The 26,108-nt window shown below is 55.2% G+C and overlaps 1 protein-coding gene across 1 annotated transcript; it reads left to right on the forward strand.

Annotated features, from left to right (window-relative positions):
• Positions 1-903: 903 nt before the first annotated feature.
• Positions 904-20,104, forward strand: LHX2 (LIM homeobox 2). Its single transcript, XM_012771854.3, has 5 exons — positions 904-1,749; positions 3,243-3,445; positions 4,344-4,747; positions 10,088-10,293; positions 19,225-20,104. The coding sequence occupies exons 1-5, from the start codon at positions 1,630-1,632 to the stop codon at positions 19,510-19,512; spliced, it is 1,221 nt and encodes a 406-aa protein (XP_012627308.1). The 5' UTR covers positions 904-1,629; the 3' UTR covers positions 19,513-20,104.
• The last annotated feature ends 6,004 nt before the right edge of the window (positions 20,105-26,108 follow it).

A 26,108-nucleotide genomic window follows, 5' to 3' on the forward strand; every position in this document is an offset into this window, starting at 1 on the left:
TTTTAATGGAAGAGGGGGAAAGGGGAGTGATTAAAGCGTCTACTATGTTCCAGGATTACATCAGCGATCTCTTTCTTTCATCACATCCACGTGGCGTGGACCTTCTTGTCTCTCACTGAAAAGGTTGGAAACAGGATAAGGGAGGTTAAGTCAGTCGCCTAAGACTACAGGGCATGTACATGGCAGAGCCAGGATTTGAACCCTCTCCTTTCTGAGTTCCTAAAGCCACGCTCGCCCCTACTCTTCCAGGCTGGAGACAAACTGGGAAGAACGAGAGGGAGCTACACGCTGGGCCGTAGAATGGACCCTAGCTCGCATGGCTGGCCCTCTCCCCGCGCGTCACAGCTCTGACCACTCTCGCCTCCAGGCTCAGCAGGGTCCCCAGGAGGCCCGCAGGGCCGCCCACCGCCCGCGGTGCAGAGCCTGGACGAAGGCGGAGCTCGACGGGAAGCGGCCCAAGGCTCTTGCAACTCTGCCCCAGGCCTGCCTTCCCGGGCCTCCCAGCGGGTGCCAGAGGCCGCGGCTTCGGGCCAGGGGGAGACCGCAGTGAGACCTCCTCGTGCATCCTCTGGCTGTGCCTTCTTAGGATAGAGACGGCGGGGAGAGAAGGTTTAATTTTCTTTTCCGAAGAAATCTAAGGAAACTGTTGGTAGCTTAAAAACTCCAAACCCCGCGCTCTCCCTCCTCCCTCCCTTCTGCCCCCTCCCTCCAGCCTCGCCCACCAGCTCCCACCGTCTTGTCTCTGCTCTCCTCCTCTTGCCTCCCCTCCCTCTCGGGTCTCCCGCCTTCCCGGAGCACGCGCTGCCAGGGCCCGGGGCGCCGGGCGGCCAATGGCGCGGCGGCAGGACGTGATGTCAGGCGCGGCTGTAGAAAAGGCGCGGAGGCTTGCGCTGGCGCGGACTGCAGAGCCGGGGCTGGGCTCGGCGCGCGCTGGGAGAGCATTGCGCGCGGCTGGGCCCGCGGCCGGCGGCTCCTCCTCCCACTCTGCTCCTCCTCCTTTTTCTCCTCCTCCACCTCCTCCTCCGCCTCCTCCTCTTCTTCCTCCTCCTCCTCTTCAATTCTCCTGGTGGCTCGGCTCGGCTCGCTGGCTTCGGAGATACCCCTACTCCAGTCGCCGACTCAGCGCCCAAGAGGGTCGCCTTGGGCTGGGGGCGCACCTCAGGGAGGGGAGGGGTCCAGGCAGCTGGGCCGCCGCAAGCACCTAGCTGCTCCTGGGCGAACCCCGACCGCAGCCGTAGCCGCCTCGGGCAGAGTTTGCGCCCCTGCTTTGCGCCCCGGGCGCCGAAGCCGGGAAGGCGATGCCCGCGGCGTGAAAGCGCCCGCGGCGGGCGCCGACCTCTGCCCTCGTCTCCCGCTGCCCCCCTGCACCGTGCCCTTGTGACCCTGGCTTTGGCGCCGTCGCCCAGGCGTCCCGCGATGTAGCTGCCCCTGCGCCTCGGCGGGAGGCGTCCTGGCCCGCGGGCGCCCGGGGCCCAGAGCCGGCCTGGGGGCGCAGCCGAGCTCGGGCGGGGCCGGGGCCGCGGTGGCGATGCACCGGGCCCGTTAGCGCCGGGAGCGCCAGGCAGCTGAGGCGGGGGGCAAGCCCTCCCTCGGAGGAGCCGCGCCCCCGGCCCCGCCGGTCCCGCCGCGATGCTGTTCCACAGTCTGTCGGGCCCCGAGGTGCACGGGGTCATCGACGAGATGGACCGCAGGGCCAAGAGCGAGGCTCCCGCCATCAGCTCAGCCATCGACCGCGGCGACACGGAGACGGTAGGCGCGCGGCTGTGTGGTCGGGGCTGAGATCTGGGACCGGGCCGGGCCAGTCAGCGCCTCCTCTCCCCGAAGTTTGGGGAGCGTCCTTCGTGCCGCACGGGACTGGGCGCTGGGGATCCTCGGACAGGATGCAAGGCCGTAGCTCCCGGCTGGGGGAAACCCGGCTGCTGGGGCGGAGAAGGGAAACAAGGTTGAACCGAAATCTCGGACTCCAAGGGTAGAGGATAGCGTGTCTCTCGAAGTGGAAGCGAAGTCCCACCCGCGGCCCGGGGCGGCTCTTTTTACCTTGGCGCTTGGGTCGACAGCCCGGCGCTCGGCTCCACGCTCGGCTTTGGCTACAGCCGGCGCCGCCCGCGGCGCCCGAGAAGGGTGAACCAGCCGGCAGCTTTGGGGCTCCAGCGGCTTTGGGCCGCTCCCAGCCTCCCGGCCAGCGGGGCTCCCTCCCTAGCGCGGTTTTAGGGGCCGAAGTCTTCCGGGCCAGCACTTTTCGTTGATCGCCCCCAGCCCCTCGGCCGGCCCGGCTTGGCCAGGCCAGGGCTCGGAGTTCAGGCTCCGGCCTGGCTCTCGCGGAAGGAGACTGCATTCGGCCCTCAACACCTGGCTCCGCCGGCCCAGCCCCAGATAGCCAGTTCCTGGCCTCAGACCTCCCCCGGGGCTGGACGAGCAGACGCTGCCCAAACAGCGGGCGCAGAAGTGACCTTTAGAGGCCCAGGCGGTGGGGAGCGCGGGCTGAGCTTCTCCGCTCCGAGAGCAAGAGCGGCAGCCCCAGTGGCCCGGCCTCCAAGTCCTTTTTCTTCGCTTAATCCTTCTCAACTCGTCAGTTTGGTTAGGGGAGGATTTGGGTTGGTCCTGTCCTGCACCCAGAGACTTTGAGGGTGCCCCTGTACCCCGTTCAGTATCTCCCAGGACCCGAGGGCCCCAGCCGGTGTGGCAGATGAGCCAGAAGTTGCCCGACCTGTCCTGGCCTAAACCTTTGGCCTGAGGATCCAGAGATCACTGGAGCTGGGGGCCAGGAATCTGCTGCCTCTCTGAAGAGGAGTCTGTGTGGAGGGTGACTTTTAATGGTCACCTTGCCCCCTTCCGAGGCCCGGCTGGGTGGCTCCTTTAAGAAACAGTTTGGGGAAAGCTTTTAGAAGGCTTGACTAGAATTGCTGTCCCAGCCCCTAAACATAGCTGGAGCATTTTGGGGGAAAGGGCTGGGGGACAGGAAAGGGGAGAAGAGAAGTAAGGCGGGAGAGCCATCCAGGCCAGGAGCCCAGCCTGGGCTCAGCGGCTCGGGCAGGCAGGCAGGCCTGGGGTCTGCGTCGCCCACTTCCGGAAGTGGAAGTGGGCCTTTGGGGTGGGGGAAGCTTGTCGCAGGCTCTGGCAGCCCCCTCCGCCTTCAGGGCCAGCGCGGTCCACGGAGGGAGCGTTGGGTGCCGGTTTCTCAGCGGCGGCGGGGCCGCAGGCTGACGCAGTTGCTGCGGTCTTCCGCCTCCCTCCCTTCCCAGACCATGCCGTCCATCAGCAGTGACCGCGCCGCGCTGTGCGCTGGCTGCGGGGGCAAGATCTCGGACCGCTACTACCTGCTGGCGGTGGACAAGCAGTGGCACATGCGCTGCCTCAAGTGCTGCGAGTGCAAGCTCAACCTGGAGTCGGAGCTCACCTGTTTCAGCAAGGATGGCAGCATCTACTGCAAGGAAGACTACTACAGGTAGCCCCCCACCCAGGGACCCACTGCCCCTCAGGACCTCCCAGCATTCTCAGGCACAATCTTGCCCTCTCCTTTCCCTGTAGTTCAGGAGAAGTTTCACTACTTAGGACCCCCGTTCTCCAAGCCAGTGTGAATGGGGTGACAACCTTTTGAAGCAGCAATTTGGGCAGCTCTTGGAAATGTGGGGAACAGAGAAGAGCAGAAGCTGCCCGCTCCTCTGAGCTTAGACCATAAGCTTGGGTTGGAATCCTTGCACCCCTCTCTCTGAAGTTTCTTGGGTCAATCAGAGGGGATAGAAATAGGCTCCCCCAAACTAAGGCAGGCTAGGCTGGTGTGGAGCAAAGCAGGAGGGAGAACTGGGGGAGTGGGTGCATTTCCGGGTCTTTGGGGAGATGGGAGTGAAAGCTGGCCAGGATTAAAGAACCGGAATCACTAGCAGGCTCCAAGTTCCCTGTTTCTCCTTCTCTCCAGGTTTAGGTTTTAGGATCTGTTTATATTCTCTATCTCTTGCTCTCTTTCCCTGTCTCTCTGTTTCTTCCAAATTACAAAAGAGTGTGGGATTCCCAGGCCTGGTTTGGAGGGCAGGGGTAAAGGTGGAGGAAGGACTAAGTGGTAAGTTTCTCTTCCTCCTCCCCCCAAAGGCTTTCCTACTGCTTGCTCAGGCTCTGGGTTAAGTAGAAGCCTTTGTAGGCATGAAAATGGTAAAGGGAAGCTGTATTTCAGGGTAGGACCAGGCCTGTGTCGAAATCTAGATCCCTCTCCTCTCATCCTCCAAATGAAGGCCCTGTTGTCCTTGAGGAGGGGATTGCCCCCAGTGGCAGCAGCGGCACCTGGAGGAGGAATTTGGGGGGTACCCAACTGTGTGTCCCCACAGCCCCTCCCTCCATGGTCTCCACAGGCGGTTCTCTGTGCAGCGCTGCGCCCGCTGCCACCTGGGCATCTCGGCCTCGGAGATGGTGATGCGCGCTCGGGACTTGGTTTATCACCTCAACTGCTTCACGTGCACCACATGTAACAAGATGCTGACCACCGGCGACCACTTCGGCATGAAGGACAGCCTGGTCTACTGCCGCTTGCACTTCGAGGCGCTGCTGCAGGGGGAGTACCCCGCGCACTTCAACCACGCCGATGTGGCGGCGGCGGCTGCAGCGGCCGCGGCAGCCAAGAGCGCCGGGCTGGGCGGAGCAGGGACCAACCCGCTGGGTCTTCCCTACTACAATGGCGTGGGCACTGTGCAGAAGGGGCGGCCTAGGAAGCGCAAGAGCCCGGGCCCTGGGGCGGATCTGGCGGCTTACAACGCTGGTGAGTGCTAGGCGCACCGAGCGCCCCCGTCGGGTTGGGGGAAAGCGCGGGGCATCGACCGCCGGGAGCGGGAGAGAATCTCAGTGAACTGGGCACAGAGGGGCTACTCTGGGCCTCAGCTTCCCCGGCCCAAGCACCAGACAGCCTGGAAGAAGGGGCATTCGCTCCCTGGGCGCCCGCCCTCGGCTGCAGCGGGGCGAGAAGCTGCATTAGTACCCTTGCTGCCCCGGGTGCTGGGCCTCGTCGCTGAGAAATTGATTTTTGGAGGCGGCTTTTTGATTTGGGCCTTTTCCTCTGCTTTGCTGGGCAGAAAGTGCAAGAATAGAGACATGAAGGCAGCGCCAACACCAAACAGTCTCTGGGGTGGCAATGGCTGAGGGCGGGGAGCTGGAACGACGGAGGAGCAAGGCAGGGCGGCGAGGGTCCCCAGAGAAAGGGCTGGGGCGCCGAGCTCAGCCTGGCCTGCGGCCGGTTGTGTGAAATGTCCCGAGGGCGGCAGGCTTGGGAAACTTGGGCTCAGGAGCCTTTTCTGAGCAAAGGATGCAGGTCCTCGTGCCCGGCCCGATTCTCCTGCAAGGCCCGGTCTCGGTTTTCCAGGGCTCCTTCCTCGGAATTCCCGGGGTGAGGGCGACGACCTTCGGAAGCCTATGCCGGGGATGAGTCCCGAGCAGGCCTGGCTTCTAGACGGGGTTGGGTAGGGGGCTCAGTTCGCACTTCCGGCATCTTTGAACCCCTAGCCGTTCCGGGAGGAGCTCTGCCCCCTCCCGCGCCCCTCCCCGCTCGGGACAGCTGCAGAGGTTCCGAGGCCGGGCAAATTGAACCATCAACATCTGCCCAAAGTCTGCACAGCCCGGAAAGGTTTATGACTCTCCGAGCTTCCGAACTAGAGTTTATTTGAAATTATTTTTTTTCTTTCGTTTGCAACAGAATTGGATTCGGAGATATTGTTGTCTTCCTCCTTTTCCCCTTAGTCTACATGCACAAGTGGGGGGAAAAAACAAAACCAAAACAAACCGAAGACTGTGCGGAGAGTGTGGCTGTGGGGAAGAAGTCACGATTGTTTTGATCTGAAAGAGTCGGAGCTGGCTAGGGAGGGGAATGAGGGGAGGGTAGAGGGGCCCCCTGTTCGCTCCAACGAAATTGCTGGGTAGGGGATCGTGAGACGTGTGCCTCTCTCTGTGCGCAGAGCTGGGAGGAAAATGCAGCTCCCAGTTTGGTACATGGGGAAGTGGCGATAGGCTTTAAGATTTGTTGAAGGCACCACCACAGACACCGCTCTCTGCAACTTCCACTGCTCATCTCCCACCACCCGGAAATTAAAGACTAAACCGAGTCCAGGCCGTGTCCCCTCAAACCAAACCGCGTCTATTTATCAAATAGGGTCCGCTTCCTGCTGGAGGCAGCCTGCAGGACTCGGCTCCAGGGCACCTGGTAGTTGGGGAGCGGTATTATGTTTTCCTGGGCACTCAGGTTCTGCGCCAGGCTTGGAATTGTGCAAAAAGAGGGTAGAAGGTGCGGAGATTTGTTTGTGTTTTTTACTGCTCAGCTGCTGCCTTCCCCAGCCAGATGCGGCTGGAGCTGAGTTTCAGGGGAGCTGGCACTTCTACGAGACACCCCCCACTCAGCCATCTCATTTTCTCTTTGGCCCCTCTCTTTTCTTTTTCTTTCCGCTCTCTCGGATCCCCTTTCTCACTGTCTCTGGATCTGCCTCCCTGTTTCCTTGTTCCCGTGCGCGCGTCTCCGGCCTTGGCCGGGGCTCCCAGTGCGGGGAGAACCGGCGTTCGTTGCGACGGTGGTGGCTGTGCGGCTCGCCCTCTCGGGGCTCCTGGGACTAGGACAAGAGGGAGCCTCCCGGGCCTCTCGCGGCCCAGCCAGGGCTCCGCACTTGAGGCTTCCGCCCCTCCCTCCCCTCCAGCGCTGGCGGAGAGATGGCCGCGGTGCGGGACAGCGGGGACTGGAAAGCGGGAGCGTGGAGGGGCGGCGGTGGGCGGTGTGTGCGGGCCGGCGTCTGCGTGCGTGTGCATGCCTGTTTCCGACAGTGAGGGCACGAGCTTGTTTGTGGAAGTGTCCCACACCCAGGGCCCAGCCAGCCCGACCCCAGCAAAGCCCCTCGCTCTGGGGACAGTCCTGCGGAGGAGCGGCGGCGCCTAATTAAAGGGCGGCGAGCTGGGGGCAGAGTGGGCAGCGCGGCCGCAGGTCGGAAAGTCCTTCCGGGGCGGGGGCGCAGCGGCCTCCTCCGGCAGCCCCTCTGGTCCGAGCGCGCGGCCCGGCTCGGCCCGGAGGCGGAACTGAAAGCTGCCCCCGGCCCGAGCGGCGCTGCCGGCGGGCTGGGGGCTCGGCGGCCACGGCCGGAGCCCGCGAGGGGCCCGGGCCGCGCACTTTGCGCCGGGTTTGCGCGCCGCGGCCGCTGGAGTCCCGCGCGGACCGGCCGGACGCCCGGGCCTCCCCCAGCCCCAGCTTTTTGTGTGTGTGTGCCTGGCGGCGTAATTACTGATTTGATTCCAATCCATTATTTAGACAATTGAACCTACAATCTCGTCTTTAGTAAAATGAGGCGAAGTCAGATTTGATTACAGGTTCAGTCCCAGCGACAAGAGCTCGAAACCCGATGGGTTAATAACAGATCACGAGTAAATTATTCATGATTTTACGAGCTCTTTAGCTCCATTGAATCGGCCTAATTGAGAGGAAAAAAAAAAAAAGGAGAGAGAAAGCCCGGGTCCTCCCCCTCCCCTCGGCCCCTCGCTCCTCCCCGGATCCGATCCCGGGGAACCTCGACCCGGCCCGGGCTGGGCACTGGGGGCGGGAGCGAGGGGTCGGGGCGCTGGCCAAACCGGGGCCCAACGGCCTCCTCCCTCGCCGCTCTCACTCCAGCCCCCCAAGCCCGGGGCCTCGAGCCCCCGCCTCAGGCCGGCCTCGGCCTCACTGCCTTGGGCCCGCTCCCTCCCTTCCCTCCAGCCTCTTCTCTCCTGTCCGCCTGTCTCTACTCTGGGGCCAGTGTGGACTTGGGGAAAGGCCTCCCCAGCAGGGACCCGAGCTCCCTGAGCCCCGGGATTCAGTTCTGTCACCCGGACCCTCCACCGCACATTCCCCCTATTTCCGGGCTTTCCCCTCGGCTCTCACTGTCTCTCCTTATTTCTTTCTGTCTTTGTAGCTGTGTCTCCCCTTCTCACAGTCTCCATCGCTTTCTTTTCCTCAGTCTCTCGGCTCTTTTCTCCTGGCTCTGTCCATCTTCCCTCCCTACCCCCTTCCTTTTCTCTCTCTCCATTCTCTCTGTCTTTCTACCTCTCTTTTTTTCTCCTTTCTCTGCCCTTTCTGCCTCCCTCCCCTGCACCACCTCCCCCCACCTAGGCGGCACTCAGGTCAGGTCCCTTGGGCCCACAGGGGCGCTGGGGTCCCCACGGAGCTCATTAACAGCAGCCAGGCCCAGACGGGGGCTGGGTGGAGGGATGGGCCCAGAGATCCCCGTGGGGGGGCCTGCACCACCCCCAGTGGAGCTGGGGACAGGGAAAGTAGAGGGTTGCTCACCTCGGGCGGGTTCAGTGCCAATTTCGGTGGATTGGGCTCAGAGTCTTTCTCTGATCCCCTTTAAATTGCGGGACCCCAGTTCTTCACTCTAGGTGCTCTCTGTGGGAATTTGGGGTGGGGTGGGGTGCCTGGATATTGGGGAAAGGGGCCTTTAGGAGGTGTACCCCCTAGCTAATAGCTCCAAGGTTGAGGGCAAGACTTGTATCTTGCAAATTCTTTCCTCAAGAGGCTATTCCCTCTGCCTGGGTACAGGGAGGGGTGAGTTACCCTGAGAACAAGAGTACTTTGGAGGTTGAGTTGCCAGATAAAATGCAGACACCCAGTTAAATTTGAATTTCGGGTAGATAATGAAGAAATTTTTAGTATAAGTGTATCCCATGCAATATTTAAATTTTAGATAGACAATGAATATTTTTTAGTGTGAATATATTCCATGTAATATTTGAATTTCAGATAAACAAATTTTAGTATAGATGTATCCTATGTAGTATTTGAATTTTAGGTAAACAACAAATAAATTTTTAGTATAGGTATGTCCAAATACTAAAAATTTATTTGTTTATCTGAAATTCATATTTAGCTGGCAACCTGTATTTTTATTTGCTATATCTGGCAACTCTATTACGGGCATGTGATAGAGTGTAAGATATCCCCCCAAGTCCCTGTTTTATGGGGACTGAATGTGCATCTCCTATGAGGCTTTCCCCAAGGCAAGACCTTAAGTATGGGATGGTTCCAGTGTGATGAGGGACTCTTGGGAGGGAGCCTGTCCCCCCTCAGCTGTAAGGTTGCTGAGCAACTTTTTGAGCCCTGAGGCTTTCACCGGTACCTTCCAACCCTGATGCCATCAGGTATTGGCAGCCAGGCCTCAGTGAGGACCTTTCTGGATGGGGACAGGCTCCCTCCTCCCTTTGTGGTATAGTGGAAGGAAACAGGGTGGACTCCAGTGTTGAAAATGGGCTCAGCCGGTCACCGGAGGTGTGGCTGTGTGCAAGTGGCTTCATTTCCCTTAGTGTTCTGCACCTCTAAAATAGCAACAGTAGTAGCCACCTCTTGTGGTAATGTACAGTGACATATGTAAAGCCAAAGGCATACCGTAGGTGTCTACTGCATGTTAATTTCTTCTCCAACTTCCTTCCCTTTGCAGTTAGAACTCTGCCTCTCTCTGTGAGACTGCCTCAAAGTACTTAACTTGCCTGAGCCTCATTTGCTCCGTTTGTAAAACTGGGAAACCACCACCTCCCAGGGCAGCGGTGGGGATTAAGCTACAAATGCCATTTCGGACCTTCGGCCCAGTGCCAGAGGCACGAGGGTCGTTCAGTACTTTTGGGTGTGGGAACTGACAAGGGTGAAATGAAAGCGAGTCAGTCAGTCAGCAACTTCTAGGTGCCAGGCCCAGACACTGTAGGGGGAGCCGGGAGACAGCCACTGCTCCTTAGAGTGCCTTGGGAAGCAGGGAGAGTGCTGGCCTGGAGACCAGTGCTGTGTGTGGCATTCAACTCCCCTTCCTCAGCCTCGGTTTCAGTATCTCAATTGTAACATGATGGCTCAGAATGGTTTTTGGATTCTCCCAGAGCCGGGATTGAATCCTGCAATTCCTAGCTGAGTGATCTTGGACAGGTCACTCTCTCCCAGCCTCATTTTCTCCATGTGTATCAAGGGGATAATGCTCGTATTTCAGCGTGGTGCCTGCATGCAGCGTGGTGTGGCTAAGGGCAGAAACGTTTGGCAGCAGCCGGTGGGGTAGGTGTGGACTTGGCATGGGGGGGCGGGGCGGGAAGTTCACCTGCCACCTCTGCGTCCCCTCCCCAGCGCTGAGCTGCAACGAGAACGACGCAGAGCACCTGGACCGTGACCAACCGTACCCGAGCAGCCAGAAGACGAAGCGCATGCGCACCTCCTTCAAGCACCACCAGCTTCGGACCATGAAGTCTTACTTTGCCATTAACCACAACCCCGACGCCAAGGACTTGAAGCAGCTCGCGCAGAAGACGGGCCTCACCAAGCGGGTCCTCCAGGTCAGCCGGGCCGGGCCGGGCCGGGGCAGGGGGTAGCAGCTGCCTCCGCCAGGGGCTGGGGCGGAACCCTACACGCTGGCTGGCGGTGGACCTTGCAAGGACCTTCCCCCATGTCTGCCTTTCTCTTTGCTTATCATTCTTTCCCCCTCTCTTCAGTCTGTCCCTGTCTGCATTTCAATCTTTCCCCCTAACTTTACAACTTCTCTTTCCATTTTTGCCTCCCAGTTTTTCTGTGTCCCTCTATCCTCTTTGTCTCCCTACTCGGATCTCTTTTCTTTCTTGTAAACAATTCTTAGTTATTTTTATTACAAAAGTGGCACTCAAATATGTCGATGTTATAAAAGTTCAAACATTTCAGAGAAATCTAGAGGCCCCTCCCCCTCCGCCTCTCTTCTCAGACCTGCAGCCCAGGTGCCTGGTCCTATCTCCTGCCTCACTCACCCGTTCTGATCTCTCTTCTTTCCGTCTGCCTGTGTCTCACTCCCCTCTCTCTTTCTTTTGGCGTCTCTCTAGATTGATCTCGTCTCCTAGAAGCAAGGTTTGGTGGTGGTGGTGTGGGCAGATTACTTGGCTGCTCGATGGGTCTGCCCGTGGGGCCGCGGGGGAGGTGGCTGGACGCCTGTGAATCCAAGTGGAATCGCACTTGTGTGTGAGCGTACTTTCTTGATAGGATCCAGAACTTCTACCAGATTTCCAGGACCCCCAAGATGTTAAGAACCCTAGCCTGGGGGTGTCCCCAGGCTTTTGCATGACCCAAACTTGTGGCAGAGCCTTAGACCAAAAATTCTCAAACTTTCAGCTCCTCCTCTTTCACATTTCGTGGTCCTGTGCAAGTCACTGAACTCTTTGGAGCCTCGGTTTCCTCCTATGTGAAATGGGCACAAGAAACTATCTGTGCCACAGGGTGACATGCAAGTGTCTAGTGCAGTGTCGGACACTTAAGAGCTCAGTGGGTGGCAGCGAATCATAACATTAGCTTAATTAGCTGGCATTAATTAACTGGTATGAATGATTATTCTGGTCACTAGACCTCAGTTTTCCCATCCAGACAAAGATAAGGCAAGAGAATACCTCCCTTTATAGCAAGTTTACCCAATTTATTCTTCAGGACGGGTGCTTATAGTGATAGCAGTACACATTTTTAGGTGTGAAAACCAAGGGATGAAGGGACCTGACGCGGCCTCACAGCAGAAGGGGAGGCGCTGGGATGTGAGTCTAGGCCAGCCTGACCCACCCTGCAGCCCCAGGTCTCAGGGATTGAAGGCTGGGGGGTGACATCGAGAGGGTGACAGTGACAGAGAGCTGCGTAGCTGCCCTAAGAAAGTTCCTATGAGTCTGTCCGGAAAAGTTTTTAAAAAGGCCTTTTGTGGGGCGGGTTGGGACTGTGACGTGGGGTCCCCGGGCACCCCGCAGGTGCCCGGGGAGCTGGCAGCCCGGGCCCCCAGCCCGTCTTGGTCCGGCAGGCAGCGCGGCCCAGGGCGGGCGGAACCCACAGCTCCCTCGGAGGAGGGTGACGTACCTGACGAGGGGAGGGCCAGCCAATGGGACGCCGATGCGCCTCTCTGGGCCCGCCCCTCCCGCTCCGGCGTCAGCTTCTAGTCCCTGGGGCCGTGGGCTCCTGAGGGGGTGGCGACCTTGCTGCCTCCATCTGGGTGTCTGGGTCTCCGGTCCCCCACATCTGTTGCCTTCAGACTTTACCTTCTTGGGGTTAGGTTGGACACCCTCCTTGGCGCCCCCTCCCTTCAGCCCTGGCTGAGTGCGGACTGAGGACTCAGGGTCGCCGCCTTTTCTCTGGTTAGTAGGATACTTAGTCCCTCCCTGTCCCGGATGACCTATGAAATCAGGGTGGTGGGGGCGTTCTGTGAATCAACGTCCAGGAGCTGGCAAGGGCACGAAGCTGGGTAGAACTGGGTTCAGGAAGACCTGGGCTGGCTTCCCTGGCTGTGCATCTTGGACAAATTAGTTACCATCTCTGAGCCATAGATTTCTCATCAGTACAAAGGGCACCATTAGGGCGCATGCCTCTTGCAGTTATTCAGATTAGATGAAATAAAGAGTGAGTACCCAGAGTTGAGTGTGACTCTGGAGTGAGGTGCCAGCCTCTGCTGGCCTTGGTGAGACAGGAGACTTGTTCCCTAACTTAGGAGCACATAGGATTTCTAGGATAGTTATCCTTTATTCTTTCATCTGACTAAATATCTATTGGCACCAGGCCCTGGTGGCCAAGAGGTGAACAAACCACGGTCCTGGCCCAGAATAAACTCACCTGTTAGGCATAAAGGCAGACCCACACACAGGCAGATTCCCCAGAGTGTGATCAGTCAGGGGAGGTACTGAGGGAGCCCAGAGGAGGGACCAAGCACCGTAGGTGCCAGGCATCACAATCTGTCTTCCCCCACTGCACAGATGAGAGCGGGGAGGCCCAAATGATTGCCACTTGCCCAAAGTCACACATTGCTAGTAAGTTGCAGAGCTGAATCTAAATCCAAGCCTGTCTGATCCTTCTCCTCTGAGCCAACCCAACACCGAGTGTCTCTGAGTGTGAGTGTCATTTAGGGTCTGTATGTTGGGGGTGGGGCATGCCATAACACTGTTTTTCCCTTCTTCCCAGACCTCCAAATCTCCTGCACAAATCCTTAATCTTCCCCAACAGCACAACTACTCATGATTATGCAGCAGTTTACAAAGCACTATCTTTCTAGCCGCCCATCTTTCTTACCTTAATATTCTCCTGCGCATTTTGCAGATGAGAAGCTTAAGACCTAGTAAGATGAAGTGATTTGCCTCAGTTATGGAAACCAGGCATCGGTAGGGCAGGGCTTGCTTCCAGGTGCCCTGACTGCTGATGGGCCATTCTAGGGGACATGGTATGGGAGCATGTTGGGCAAGGCAGCTGGTGGTATGGCTTTGGAAGGTAACAGGCTGGTCTAATCCTCTCTGACTTACCAGCTGTGTGATTTGGATGCTTTAATTTCTCCTCTCTGAGTCGGATTTTTTTAAATCTGTGAAATGGGGATAATAATAGCCATGGTGCCTGCTGGTACACAGTAGGTATCCATTAAACAGTCCCTCATCGCTTGTCTACACCAGCTTAATGGGGCTAGGCCTTGGGTGCCCCCTGTTCTCCCCACAAAGTTGTGGGCCACCTCAACCCTTCAGAGAGGCTACATGGCAGGGCAGGGTTGAGGTTGAGCTGTGTTCCCAGAGGTGGGTGACGTAGGGTGTGCATGTGCGTGCATGTGTGTGCGTGTGTGTGTGTGTGTGTGTGTGTGTGTGTGTGTACGGGGGGTGTTCTAGGCTAGTGCTGAATCTGTAATGCATTGGCACTACTAACATGGGAGGCCTGGCATGCAACATCTCTATTGGAATTGGAAGTCAGCTAATGTGAGGTCCAAACTCAGCTCTCCTGCTGAATGATCCTGGAGTAAATAACTTAATCTCTGTGAGCCTTAGTGGCCTCAGCTATAAAATGAGGATGATGACACCTTTACTGGGTAGTTGCAAGGAGTAAATGAGATGGCAAAAGTATAACATACAAAGAATATATCAGGGACTCCATGCATGCTAATCTCACGCACATATTTACAGAGCATAGTTTAGTCTACCAACCTCTTTTGCACACGTTACAATGTGACTATCTTCCTTTTGCAGATGAGGAAACTGAGGTTCCGAGAGTCTAGGACCCTTGCCCTGAGTCTCACAGCTAGTAAGTGATAAGCCAGGAGTCAAGCCCAGACTGGTCTGATTCCAAAGTTCTTTCCACTATCACACACTATCACACTGTGATTTTCCCACCTTGGATCCAGCAGCAGAACGCAGTAGTGCAGTGGGCGAGGAGGGAAGGTGTAGGAGAGATGCCATGTCTTGGTGGAAAAGCAAAGCCTGCAGGACAGCTCTCATTACATGAAAGGTGCTTAAATTCGTCATCAGCAGAGGCATGGTAACCACATACTCATTCTCCATTGGTGGGCAAGGTGACTGGGAGATGATGGCTCCTTGGACTGAGAGAGGTCCATTAAGACTTTAAGCCTTGCAAAGATGTGGAGATCATTGCTGAGCACATAGATGCCTCTCTGAACTCCCTCTTCCTTCCTGTAGAAGGGTCAGGAAGGCAGAATATTAAGGTTCTGGACTTGGGGAAGGGGGTGATGAGCTGGTTGATTTGGGTGGATGAAGTTCTCCTTAGGGGTTCCTGGTGTGACTTCGTAAGAAAATACATTTTAGCCACCGACAGTTTAAAAAACATTCTTCAGGTGACTAGTTAGTTGTCATTGGCCTGTGTGAGAATTCAGGAGCGGAGAACTCTAGCTTTCCTCTGGCCACTCACTTATTGGACAAATATACTCACCTACCATGTGCCAGGCGGGGCTGAGGCCCTGAGGATTCAGTGGGGAACAAGACAGTGAACAAGACCCCGCTGGAACATACAGTCTAGAGGACACGTGCAACAAGGTGTGGTAAAAATACTTGAAATGGTGATAAGATTCATCTCTTTATTTTTCTGTATGTTTGAAATATTTCATAATAAAAATATTTTTTAAATGATTCCAGGGCCAAATAAGTTTAAAAAGTGCTAAAGATTGATTATGTCTTTCCCTTGGTGATCACAGCACCTGTCATATCCGCCTCTTATTGGCTGTGCCTCAGTCTCCACTGGCAATAATATTAGTGTCTACTTCATAGGGTTGTTATAAGGACTAAAGGAGTTAACACGTGAAATGTTTACAACTTTGCTTAGAAAATGCCTGGCACCTAGTGAGTGACTATTGTCACCATTGTTCTTTATGAAGTTATAATACCAGAGGACATAGTTTTTTTTGTCCTTTTTCACATAAGTCATCATAAGATGTTTCCCCTGTGGCTTCGTGGAGTCATGACTTCCACTTGCCCTATCTGGTTGAACACTTTGGATGAAGCCATTATTAGTTTGATGTTATAAAAAATGCCATGATGGACATCTTCGGGCATGAAGCTTTCGTCTTGTGGCTGATTTCCTTAGTGTCCCAGGAGAGGATTTGCTGGGGAAAAGTGGGTTTCCCACTGGCCCTTCTGGTCTTCTTGATGAAAGAATTCTGGGGAAGGAGGCTTGTGAGGCCAAACACAGCTTGCAGGACCCAGTAGTGCCTGTGCAGGGAGCAAGAAGCAATGCAAGCTTCTTCATCTGCCCAGGACTCATTGGGAATCTACTGTGCACCAGGCTGAGGCACTCCTGGCCCGGCATTAATTGTATCCTGGTGAGTCTATGCCTGCACTTGGGCTGGTTGTCCCACACACAGCTCCAGAGAGCTTGGGGCAAGGAAAGAAAGAGGGAGAGCTGTCAGTTGAAGAAGATGGATGGGTGGGATAGATCATCATCTTGTTTCTTTTTTTTTGAGACAGAGTCTCACTTTGTTGCCCAGGCTAAAGTGAATGCCATGGCGTCAGCCTAGTTCACAGCAACCTCAAACTCCTGGGCTCAAGCAATCCTTCTGCCTAAGCTTCCTGAGTAGCTGAGACTACAGGCATGCGCCACTATGCCCGGCTAATTGTTTCTATATATATTAGTTGGCCAATTAATTTCTTTCTATTTATAGTAGAGATGAGGGTCTCGCTCTTGCTCAGGCTGGTTTCGAACTCCTGACCTCGAGCAATCCGCCCGCCTCGGCCTCCCAGAGTGCTAAGATTACAGGTGTGAGCCACAGTGCCCGGCCATCATCTTGTTTCTTGTGGCTACCCTAGAACCCCAGCCTGTTAGAACCCAGAAGCCATAGAGATCACATGATATAGTTTAAGCCTCTTGTACAAGTGGGGAAACCAAGGCAGGCCCAGACATAAGGGACTAACCCAGGGTTACTTGGCTAGTCAGTGGTAGAACTAGGGCTAGAAGCTACATCCAGTGCTCTTTCTACTGCCCCATGGTGCTTCTCTGTTTATTAACTTAATTGTTCACTCATTTATTTATTTATTCATTCATTCATTCATTTACTTGCTGCCTCAGGATTATGTGGTAGGAAGAGCATGGACTTTTTTTTTTTTTAAGAGATAGGGTCTTGCTCTGTTGCCCAGGCTAGAGTGCAGTGGTACAATCATAGCTCACTGTAACATGGAACTCCTGGACTCAGGCAATCCTCCTACCTCAGCCTTCCAAGTAGCTAGGACTACAGGAGTGAGCCACCACACCTAGGTAATTTTTTAAATTTTTTGTAGAAGTGAAGTCTTGCTACATTGCCCAGGCTGGTCTCGAACTCTTGGCCTCAAGCGATCCTGATCCTGCTGCCTTGGCCTCCCAAAATGCTGGGACTATAAGCATGAGCCACCACACCCAGACTGAGTCTGGACCTTTTATGACAAATGGTCCTGGACTCCAATCTCAGTTTGTTTTCTGTTTGACGTTTGGCAAGTGACCTCACCTCTCTGAGCCTCTCTGGTTTTTAAATCTGTAAATGGGGGTAATAATAGCACCAACCTACCCGCCTTGGCTTATCGTGGGAATAACCTGTGAACGGTGTATGTTAAAGGGTAGCGTGGTGCCTGGCACATAGTAAGAGGTATGTACATGTTAGCTGTCACTATTCACTTAACTCATATTACTGATTCTTAATCTTTGCCATTCTCTGTCATGTCCCCATGAAGATAGTGTAGACAGGGTCCCTGCCCCCAATAACCTCTCAGGAGGGGACTTTTTTAAATACCTGGGAGAGAATTCTGGCGAAGCCCTGACTTAAGGTAAAAAAAACAAGCCCAACATGCAACCCCAGAGCAGCCTGGCTTTTAGTTAAGTTGTTGAATTTTGCATCCACCAGATTCCCAGTGCCTTAGATCTGGTGGGGCAGAGAAGGCATCGTGGAAGATGGCGTCATTGTTTACAAACCCACTGTTAGGGGCAACGCCTGAGGAATAGCAAACAGCCAGCAGCTAACCAGTTCCAGCCCTTGCTGAGGTCTCGGAGCTCAGGACAGATGAGCAAATGAGCAGTGAGCAAAGCACCACCCCTGGGACTCCCTGCTCCGGCTACTGCTTGGAGTCAGACACACGGGCGGGCTCACGGGTCTCATGCACGTAGGCCAGGACGGTGGCAAGGGGTGGCACCAGGGCTTGGGTCTTCTTGTCCCCGTCCTGCATGTGACTTTGAGGAAGTCACTTCCTCTCTCTAAGGACCTCTGGGGGCCCTTCTCATCCATTTTCTCCACTGGCCGTTCCCTTGGCCACAGGGACACAGGCCACCCCCTGCAAATTTCTGCAGGCTGGGCAGGAAGGACCTCCCGCTCCCACGGAGAGCATGTTGAGGGTGGTCTTAGAAGCACTGTACTTACTTGCAAGCCCTCAGAAGGGCGATGGGCTTCCTTTGGGCAGAGAGCCAGGGAAAATGTGCCTCCTTCCTGGGGCGATCCGGCGTGCTGGGGAGAAAGAGAGGTTTCCCCACTTCGCAGGGTCTGTGTCTCCCCCCTTGTGCCAAGACTCTCGCGGATGTGCTTTTAATTGAGCCCAAATTGTCAGGCCACTGAAAAGGGGGGTTTGAGGCCACAGGCCCCTGCAGCCGGGTGGTCCTGAGGGGAGGGCGAGGCCAGGAGTCGGCCCTTCCCACCCCTGCCGGAGACACTGGGAAGACAGGCAGATGTAGGCACATCTGGAAATGCGCAACTGGACACCCCAGAATCTGTAGAATTCCCCAAGGCCTTTTGTTTTATGGGGAGGCTTCTGGCGGGTGTTTTCTGCACGCAAAGGGAAGTGCCGGGCCCTGCCTTCCAAGCTTTTTTCTTTGGGAGGTGCAACCTCCCCACCGTGGCCTGGATTGCTAGGCTGCTCCCAGAGTGCTTCGCAGGCCTCTGGGTGCAGTGGCGTCTCTGTGTGGGTGCGACGTACTTGGGGGGCAGCGATGTAGAGGAGTTCTTACGTGTGTCTTCCTGAATGTGTACGGGCATGTGTGCAGAGGTATGGGTGTGGACGTGCGTACGTGTCTGCGCCCAAGGAAAAAATGAAAGTAAACCATATTCTCTCTGTGGCATTCTTTGCACACCACGCTCAGTCCCAACTGTGTGCCCAGCCCCACCGGGTGCGGGGAGGTGGCAGGCTGGGAAAGGGAATCTGCTCGTGGAAACCTCCCTGGCCTCGCTTCACTCTGGCGGCTGTTTCCACCCTGCCCTGCGGCCCGGAGGCCTGGGATGCCTGGTGGCTTCTCCAGCCGATGGCGGGAATAGGATCAGTGTCTTTTTCTTTCTCCTCGTAACGCATTCTAACTGCCCCATTCCCATGTGTTATTCATACCGTTCTTGTATTTCCCAGATTGACTGACTATGAAACACTTTAAAAATTGTACCAACAAGAACTTGTGGGATCTATTGTCTGCTGAAAGGCGGCTGCCAAAAGAAAAAAAAAAAGAGAGAGAGAGAATGTCTCAAACAGCCATGATGAAAAATCATCAAGATTTGTCTGGTGTGTGTGTTCGGTGTGTCCAGCAGAAATGCAACATGAGCCACACGTGTAATTTTAAATTTTCTGATAGCCACATTGAAGAAGTAAAAAGAAACTGGTGACATTAATTTCAATAATATATTTTGTTTAACCCAATCTAGCCAAACTATTATCATTTTGACATGTATTCAATATAAAAATTATTATTGAGCCTTTTTTTTTTCCACACTAAGCCTTCAGGTCTGCCGTGCGTTTTCACCTGCAGACCAGCAGCATTTTGGGCTGGTGCCATTTCAAGTGCTCAGTAGGACACGTGGCTAGTGGCTGTGATATTGGAGAGACAGCTCAGCTCTGGAAGCCCCCAACAGAAAGAGAAACCCCTATTAGGGAAAGTAAATGTTTTATTTCATTAAGAGCGAAATATTGCCAGTCTGACGTTTTGGACCCCTCTTGGCAAAACGCAGCTGAGGGAGTGGAGCAGTCCCCGGAACGCTCCACCCGCTTTGCCCTAACCAGCCCCTCCCTGTCGCCCCGCTGCAGGTCTGGTTTCAGAACGCCCGAGCCAAGTTCAGGCGCAACCTCTTACGGCAGGAAAACACTGGCGTGGACAAGTCGGCGGACGCGGCGCTGCAGACTGGGACGCCGTCGGGCCCGGCCTCGGAGCTCTCCAACGCCTCGCTCAGCCCCTCCAGCACGCCCACCACCCTCACAGACTTGACCAGCCCCACCCTGCCAACTGTGACGTCGGTCTTAACTTCTGTGCCTGGCAACCTGGAGGGCCACGAACCTCACAGCCCCTCACAAACGACTCTTACCAACCTTTTCTAATGACTCGAGCCCCCCTCCCGCCCCACGATTTCTTTAAAAAAGAAATTATCTTTAGTTGAATTCCAAGTGTATTTTAAAATAGAGGCTTTGAGCAACTAACTAACCACATTTTAGGATCTCGCCTGGAAACAGAGGAAAAAAAAATAATTGCGTGTCAGGCTCATGCAGCGGTGTGGACTGAGGAATTACTTGGAAGATCTATCTGCAACACAACATTTGTGTCACTGTACAGTTTTGTGGACTGAGCGAGGAAGAGCAACAAATAATTTAAGTTGGCTAGAGCTTCTGTATTTTCAAAGACTGCCACGTGCCTTAGGAATACTGTTCTATCTCCATACTTTGGACGACTTGTTCCTTTTTCTCCCCCTCTTTTTCTCTCTGTATATTTATGACCAGAGCAAACATGTAAAAAACAAAAAATGACAAAAAAAGTTTGTTACTTTGAATAGTCCTAAAAAGAAAAAAAGAAAAAAAAAAGGAAAAATCAAACCCCCTCCAACGGTCGCTTTGTTGTTTTAGAATTTTAAGGTGGAAGTCTGTTCGAATATCAGAATTTGTAAAATCTAACCAGTAATAAAACCACTTATCGAAACTACCTGGTGCTGCTGCCATTTGGTTGGGTGTGAAATTCACAGGACTTAAGAGTTTTATAGAAGCCCAGCAGTAAATTCTGGGGTCTTCCCTTGGTTATCAAATATTCGTGAGGCCCCTTTTTTGTGCCGGGCTTTGGACTGGTTGTTGCTATCTGGAGACAGACTGTCCCCTGCTCTCAAGGAATTCAGAGTGCTGACAGAGGCAGACAAGAGATACACTTAACGTGGCGTGGTATGTGCTCAAGTGGAAGATATGTAAACAAAGTACTGTTCATTCATTCATTCATTCATTTGTTCTTTCAAATATTTAATGAGCATGCTCACTAGATGCTTGCAATACGGAGGTCAAAGGCCCTCACACCTGTCTTTTCTGCTCCCGGCTGGGCTGGAGGGCGTGTCAGGCATGGAGGGAGCCCCTCCTGAGAAACCTGTAGCCTTTCCCTATGAGGAATGAACACTGTCACCAAAGGGCAGCTTAAGCTCCAGTTTTCCTAATGACACAAAATTTAAAAATCTCCCAAGAGGGCACAAGCAAATACATTCAGTTCCGTTACTAAAGCTTCAGGGAACCTCAGAAACCCAGAGAAAAGACACACCCAGAGAGGCTGGAGGTTTAGAGCCAAGCTCTATTGAGTTTGGAATTCCTACCGTTGAGCAGCATTCATTCCACCTCTGTGAGCCTCAGTTTCCTCGGCTGTGAAATGAAGATAATGACCCTTCCATGGCAGTTGTGGGCGGCAAAGTAAGATGTGTTAAAGTGCCCAGCAGAGGCCTGGAATGTAGTAGGGGCTCCAGGTATTTTACTGAATGCCCAGTAGCACCTGAGATTGTGCAGGCAGAGAGCAGGAATGTGTGTGTCCAGGCATCGCCTGGCGTTGCTGCACGCACTAAGCAGGCATGGTGTCTGGCCGCCCGACATCTCACACCCTCATTTCTTTCTCTGAGTTCTGCTGCAGAGCACTCTGTCACAAGCCTCATTGGGTGCCAGCAGTTACCCACCCAGGGGCTCACCGATTTGAAAATCCAGAGGGACAATCAGAGCCACCTTGAAGAGAAAACAGCCAGGCAAGATTGGGCAGGGGACCAATCTAGCCCAGGACTGAAGTCTCTCTCCCCTCCTCTCTGGGCCGTTGTTGGGGACAGGGTAGAGGGAGGGAGTGGGCAGGAATGGGCTGAGTGCTTCAAGCCTGGACTGACTCATTTTCTGAAATGTTTAAAAAAAAAACCAATGCGTGCACATACACATAACACTATTGTTGTTGATGCTATTTAATGTCTGGCAAATAGTAGGAGCCCAGTAAATTTTGTGTAAACTTTTATATTGGCATATAACGTGCACACATCTGAAATGAACAGCTTCATTAATGTTTTTCAAATGAGCACACCCATGTGACTCCCACCCAAATCAAGGTGTAGGACATTCTCAGCACCCAGAAGTCTGCCTTGGGCCCCCTTCCTGTCAACCCCTACCAAGGTAGCTCCTATTTTTTTTTAATCTGTTTTGATCAATACATTCTTACTGAATGATTTCAGACTTAGCAAGATAGCCAACTTGCCTGGGGTCACGCAGCTAGTGTTGGAGAGGCCAGGATTTGAACCAGGTCTGTCTGCCACCGGACCCTTGGCACTCAGCCTCAAGCAGACACAGACGTCTACAGTCACACATTCAAGCAGAGGGGGTAAGAGCCTCAGCTTTTCTACCTGTCAAATGGGGCAATGGGATGTGTATCTCACTGATGACTGCACGAGAGAATGCAAGCAGAGGGCCTGGCGTGCGTTCCGCCCCCCAGACACACCGTGACGCCGGTTACCCCAGCGACTCACGTGTGCCCACGGACATGCGCGTGCATGCACATTCTTGAGGCTCTCATGGATGGATAGACCCACAGGCTAAGGTCCCCTCACCCAGACAGCACCACACAAAGATGCACACACAGATGCTTGTTTGCAGACAGACATAAACAGGCCCAGACGCACACAAATCTACTTAGACAGATGCCCGGACCACCCCACACGGGGAGACCCGAGTACAAACCCAGATGCGCACACAGGCAAACGTTTGCAGGCACCGAGACGCCCCCGCGTAGCCCGGCTGTGCCCCTTGCTCAGGCCCGGACAGAGCCGAGTCTGATCCCTATCTTGTCTGTCAGCACTGCCACCCAGATGGAGAGGGCCCCGGCATGGCGCCTGGGGGTCCCCCGCCCCCTACATGGGAGCATGTTTAGAAGCCAGGGCTGCTGTTAGGCTAGGGGTGGGGACACCATGGAGGAGACCCGGGTTTGGAGACTCAGACAGAGACACACACACACAGACTCAGAAAGATAGAGACGGACAGAGACAGGGACAGAGACTGGGACACAGACAGAAAAGGACAGTTACAAAGATACACAGAGGCAAAGACAGAGAGAGAGACACACAGGGGCAGAGAGAGAAGGACAGTAGGCAGAGGGATGGAAAGAGAGAAAAGCAGTGACAGAGACATAACGAAGAGACAGAGAGACACAGAGATGGAGACGGAGATGAAGAGATGGTGTCAGAGACAATGAGACGGAGATTGAGAAGGGAAGACTTAGAGAGAAAGGGATAGACAGGGGAAGACTCAGGCTGAGAGGGGCCAGCCCAGAGAGACAGCAGCAGAAGCAGAGATGGTCTCTCGAGGCTGGGAAAGAGATGCTGGGAGAGGGAGGAGGCGAAGTCGCAGCCAGAGACCGGTCAGCAGTGACTCAGCCTGGGTGAGAGGCAGGTGAAGGAAGGCGGGTGCTTGGCAGGGCAGCTCTGTCCACTGCCGGGAGGGAGGGAGAAGGTGCTGTCACCATTGTCACCTGCAGCTCTGAGGACGTATCTGAAACTCCCTGCATGCGAGCCTCTGTGTAAAGCGGATGCTCCTTGTTCTTGGGCCCCGCACCCAGGCCTGGCATTAGGCAGTCTTCAGGGGCTGGGTGAAGTGGGGTAGAGTCTCCACGGCTCTCTGGGGAGGGCTGGGGCAGATGGAGGAGAACTTCCACAGTCTTCTGTGCCCTGAAAGGGTTTGGGTGAGGTACTTAGCCCTTCTGAACCTCAGTATCTTAATCTGTAAAATGGAGCCAGTGGACTCTACTCACAGGGTTATTGTTCGGATGAGAGAATAGGTACCTGCCTTCTCGTGGTCTGAATCCTCGGGGAGCCACAGTGGAGGTGTGAGGAGGTGTCTCGAGAAGCTGGGAGAGGCTTGGAGGAGGAGATGACAGTTCGGTTGGGCTCTTGAAGGAGCAGGAGGTGACTGGATGGAGGGGGGAGCCAGGCAGCATGGCTGGCAGAGCAGAGGCCAAGGTACGGGCAAGAGGAGGCCTGGCAGGCTCAGGGGTGGAGAGGAGTCAAATGACTGTGGGTGCCCCTGGGGAGTGGGTGAAGTTTAGCTCATGGAGAGCCGTGAACGCCAAGTGGAACTTTTTCCTAGCCACCTTAGAGAGCTTCCTCTGACAGGTGGGGCAGGAAAGAGAGTGAGACAGGGAGACCACTAGCGGCTGGGAACAGTCATCCAGGGGAGGTGACGAGCCAGGGACACAGTGGGCCACCTTGACCCCTGGCCCGTGCCTGGGCTGCAGGCCCAGGGTGCCGTCCGGAAGGCCCCCGCCCCTTGTGCTCATGCTGGAGGGGAGTGTTTGCTGCTGGGGACCGTGGTCCTGCTGGCAAGGATGGACACCTCCAGCCTTCGTCTGTCAGCTGAGGTCCCAGGAGGGCCACCCTCAGCTCTCTAGCCCCTGGGGACTCTGGGAGTGCCAGCAGGCTATTTATACCTTCCTGCTTACTGTTTCCCCCTCCGCCCCTCCCTCTCTCCTTGGCCCAGTGCTGGGCACTGGGGACATGGCAATGATTTGGCTAACGGCCCTTCCCTCTGGGGGACAGGCTTTCTGGGGGACAGATGTATCAATAGCCAGCACTGTCCAGCGGGAGGGAAGCCCAGGGGTTACAGGAGCCCCCAAGGACGGAGAGCCTGGCTCTGCACGCAGTGAAAGTCCTACCTAGCACTCTGCAACTTGCAATGCCTTTTCATATTCTTTATCTCATCGAATCCTTCCCACTGCCCCATGAAGCAGGAACTTTCATTCCCTTTCACAGAGAAGGACACCGAGGAGGAGCCGCTTGCCCAGGATCACACAGTTTTGGGGCTGCAAAGATATTTTCATCAAAATTCAGCTCAATTCAGCCAGCACGAATCAATCCCGCCATGGCACCAGGCACCAGGTCTGGGGGCACCTAGGCGGTTCGGATCCGGGCTGGGGTCTTGCAGAAGCAGACCAGGTGCGAGTGCAGCTGGAACTGGGTGTTCCAGAAGCCAGGGGAGCCCAGAAGGGGGCTGCGGGCACAGACTGGGGCTTGGGGGGCCTTTTTGAGTTGGCAGATCAGGCGGTTGACCCAGACGTGTTTGAGGCGGTGGGAGGGGCAGAGGCACACGCGCAGGGTGTGGTGTTTTCCACCAGCGAGCGGCACCCATGTGGTCATGAGAGAACTGCTGCCAGTTCTCTGGCGCTGGAAGCAGCCTGGGGAAGCCTCTGGCCAGAGCTGCTCATCGGCCGCGCCGGCGGCATTTGCACACCGCCCTTGCTGGCTCGCCACCGCCTCCCGGGGAGGCGCCCAGGCCGACGTGTTTTATAAGAAACTTTTGATTACGGAAAGTTTCAACCATATACAAAGTAAGCAGAGGAGTACGAGGAGCCCCCTGTGCTCATGGCCCGGCGGCCGCGGTGGTTAACATTACACTCCCGTCACAGCCACACCTCACCCGCTCCCGCCCCCAGCTCGTGGTGATGATGATGACGACTACCCGGGCGTTTTTAAAAAGTCCCTCAGGGATTCTGATAGGTGGCCTGACTTGGGAACTACCCACATGGTCCCTTCATTTTAGTGATGAGCAGCGTAAGCTCAAAGAGGCTACGGGGCACCACACCAGGGAGCAGCAGTGCGGAGCTCAGTCTAGTAGGGGAGACAAATGTCAAAAAGCCTCAAAAGTAACTACTTGATGTCTGTTAGGAGGCCTACGTGAGACCACTGGAGTATATGGACGGGCCAGGGAAAGGACAGCTTCCCAGAGAAAGGTATCACTGAGACCAGTGAGTGGGAATTAAGTTGCCAGGGGGAGGGAGGAGGTAGAAAGGAGTAACAGCATGTGCAAAGGCCCTGAGGCAGAAGGTCCAAGGCACTAAAAGGTGGCTATTGTGGTTGGAGCTGTCAGAGCAAGCGCCAGGATGGTGGGAGGTGGGGCTGGAGACATGGCTTTCCAGGCAGCATGCCTGAGTCTTAATTCCAAGAAGCTGGAAATGATGAATCAGGGCAGGAGGGGACAGGGATGGATGTGAGGGCCTCTTAAAGTCAGCCAGGTAATGGGACATCTGACTGGGTGGAGGCTGAGCCATGGAGGGAGGGAGGGCCAGGAGGAGTCAGGCCCATAACTGGGAGGATGGCGGTTCCTTCACTGTGATGGGGAAAGTCATCGGAAGAAGAGGGGGGAAGACGATCAGGTTTGGAGTCCAGATTTGTTGAGGGGTTTTTGGATGGCTGTAACACACCCAAATGCTGCCCCAGTCCTTCTCCTCAAGGGGCTCCCAATCACATAGGGGAGGCATGAAAGGGACCTGGGACACTTATCCAATGCTTGTCTCCTGAGCAAGTGGGTTCTTAAGCTGGCATTTGAGGCTCTGTCACAACTTGGTCCCTGCCCATCTCTCTGTTGCAGGACTTGGGACCTGCCTGTCTCTGGGCTTAAGGCCAGCCGAGTGCACCAAACGCATCACTGCCTTGCATGCTGGGTGGGCCCTCTGCCCGGAGGTCCTACCCCTCTTCTCCTCCTCAAAAACTCCTGCTCAGATGCCCCTCCTCTCTAGAGCCTTCCCTGCTTAGCCTTCTCCCCTCCGGACCCTGCTGTAGCTTCCAGCCCTCTCCCCATGTGGGGCTGAACTGTCCCCACCCTCGCCCTCCCCCCCCAACTGGGCCAGGAAGCTGGCCTGCGCCCACTTGGCTTGCGTG

The sequence above is a fragment of the Microcebus murinus genome, chromosome 12 (genome assembly GCF_040939455.1).
Source record: "Microcebus murinus isolate Inina chromosome 12, M.murinus_Inina_mat1.0, whole genome shotgun sequence".
NCBI lineage: Eukaryota > Metazoa > Chordata > Mammalia > Primates > Cheirogaleidae > Microcebus > Microcebus murinus.

Excerpts from the sequence above, each read along its gene's own strand:
- LHX2 (XM_012771854.3), top strand. The coding sequence starts at position 1,630 with ATGCTGTTCCACAGTCTGTCGGGCCCCGAGGTGCACGGGGTCATCGAC. Across the intron at positions 1,750-3,242 it reads ACCGCGGCGACACGGAGACG|ACCATGCCGTCCATCAGCAG; the intron begins GTAGGCGCGCGG and ends CTCCCTTCCCAG. Across the intron at positions 4,748-10,087 it reads TCTGGCGGCTTACAACGCTG|CGCTGAGCTGCAACGAGAAC; the intron begins GTGAGTGCTAGG and ends TCCCCTCCCCAG.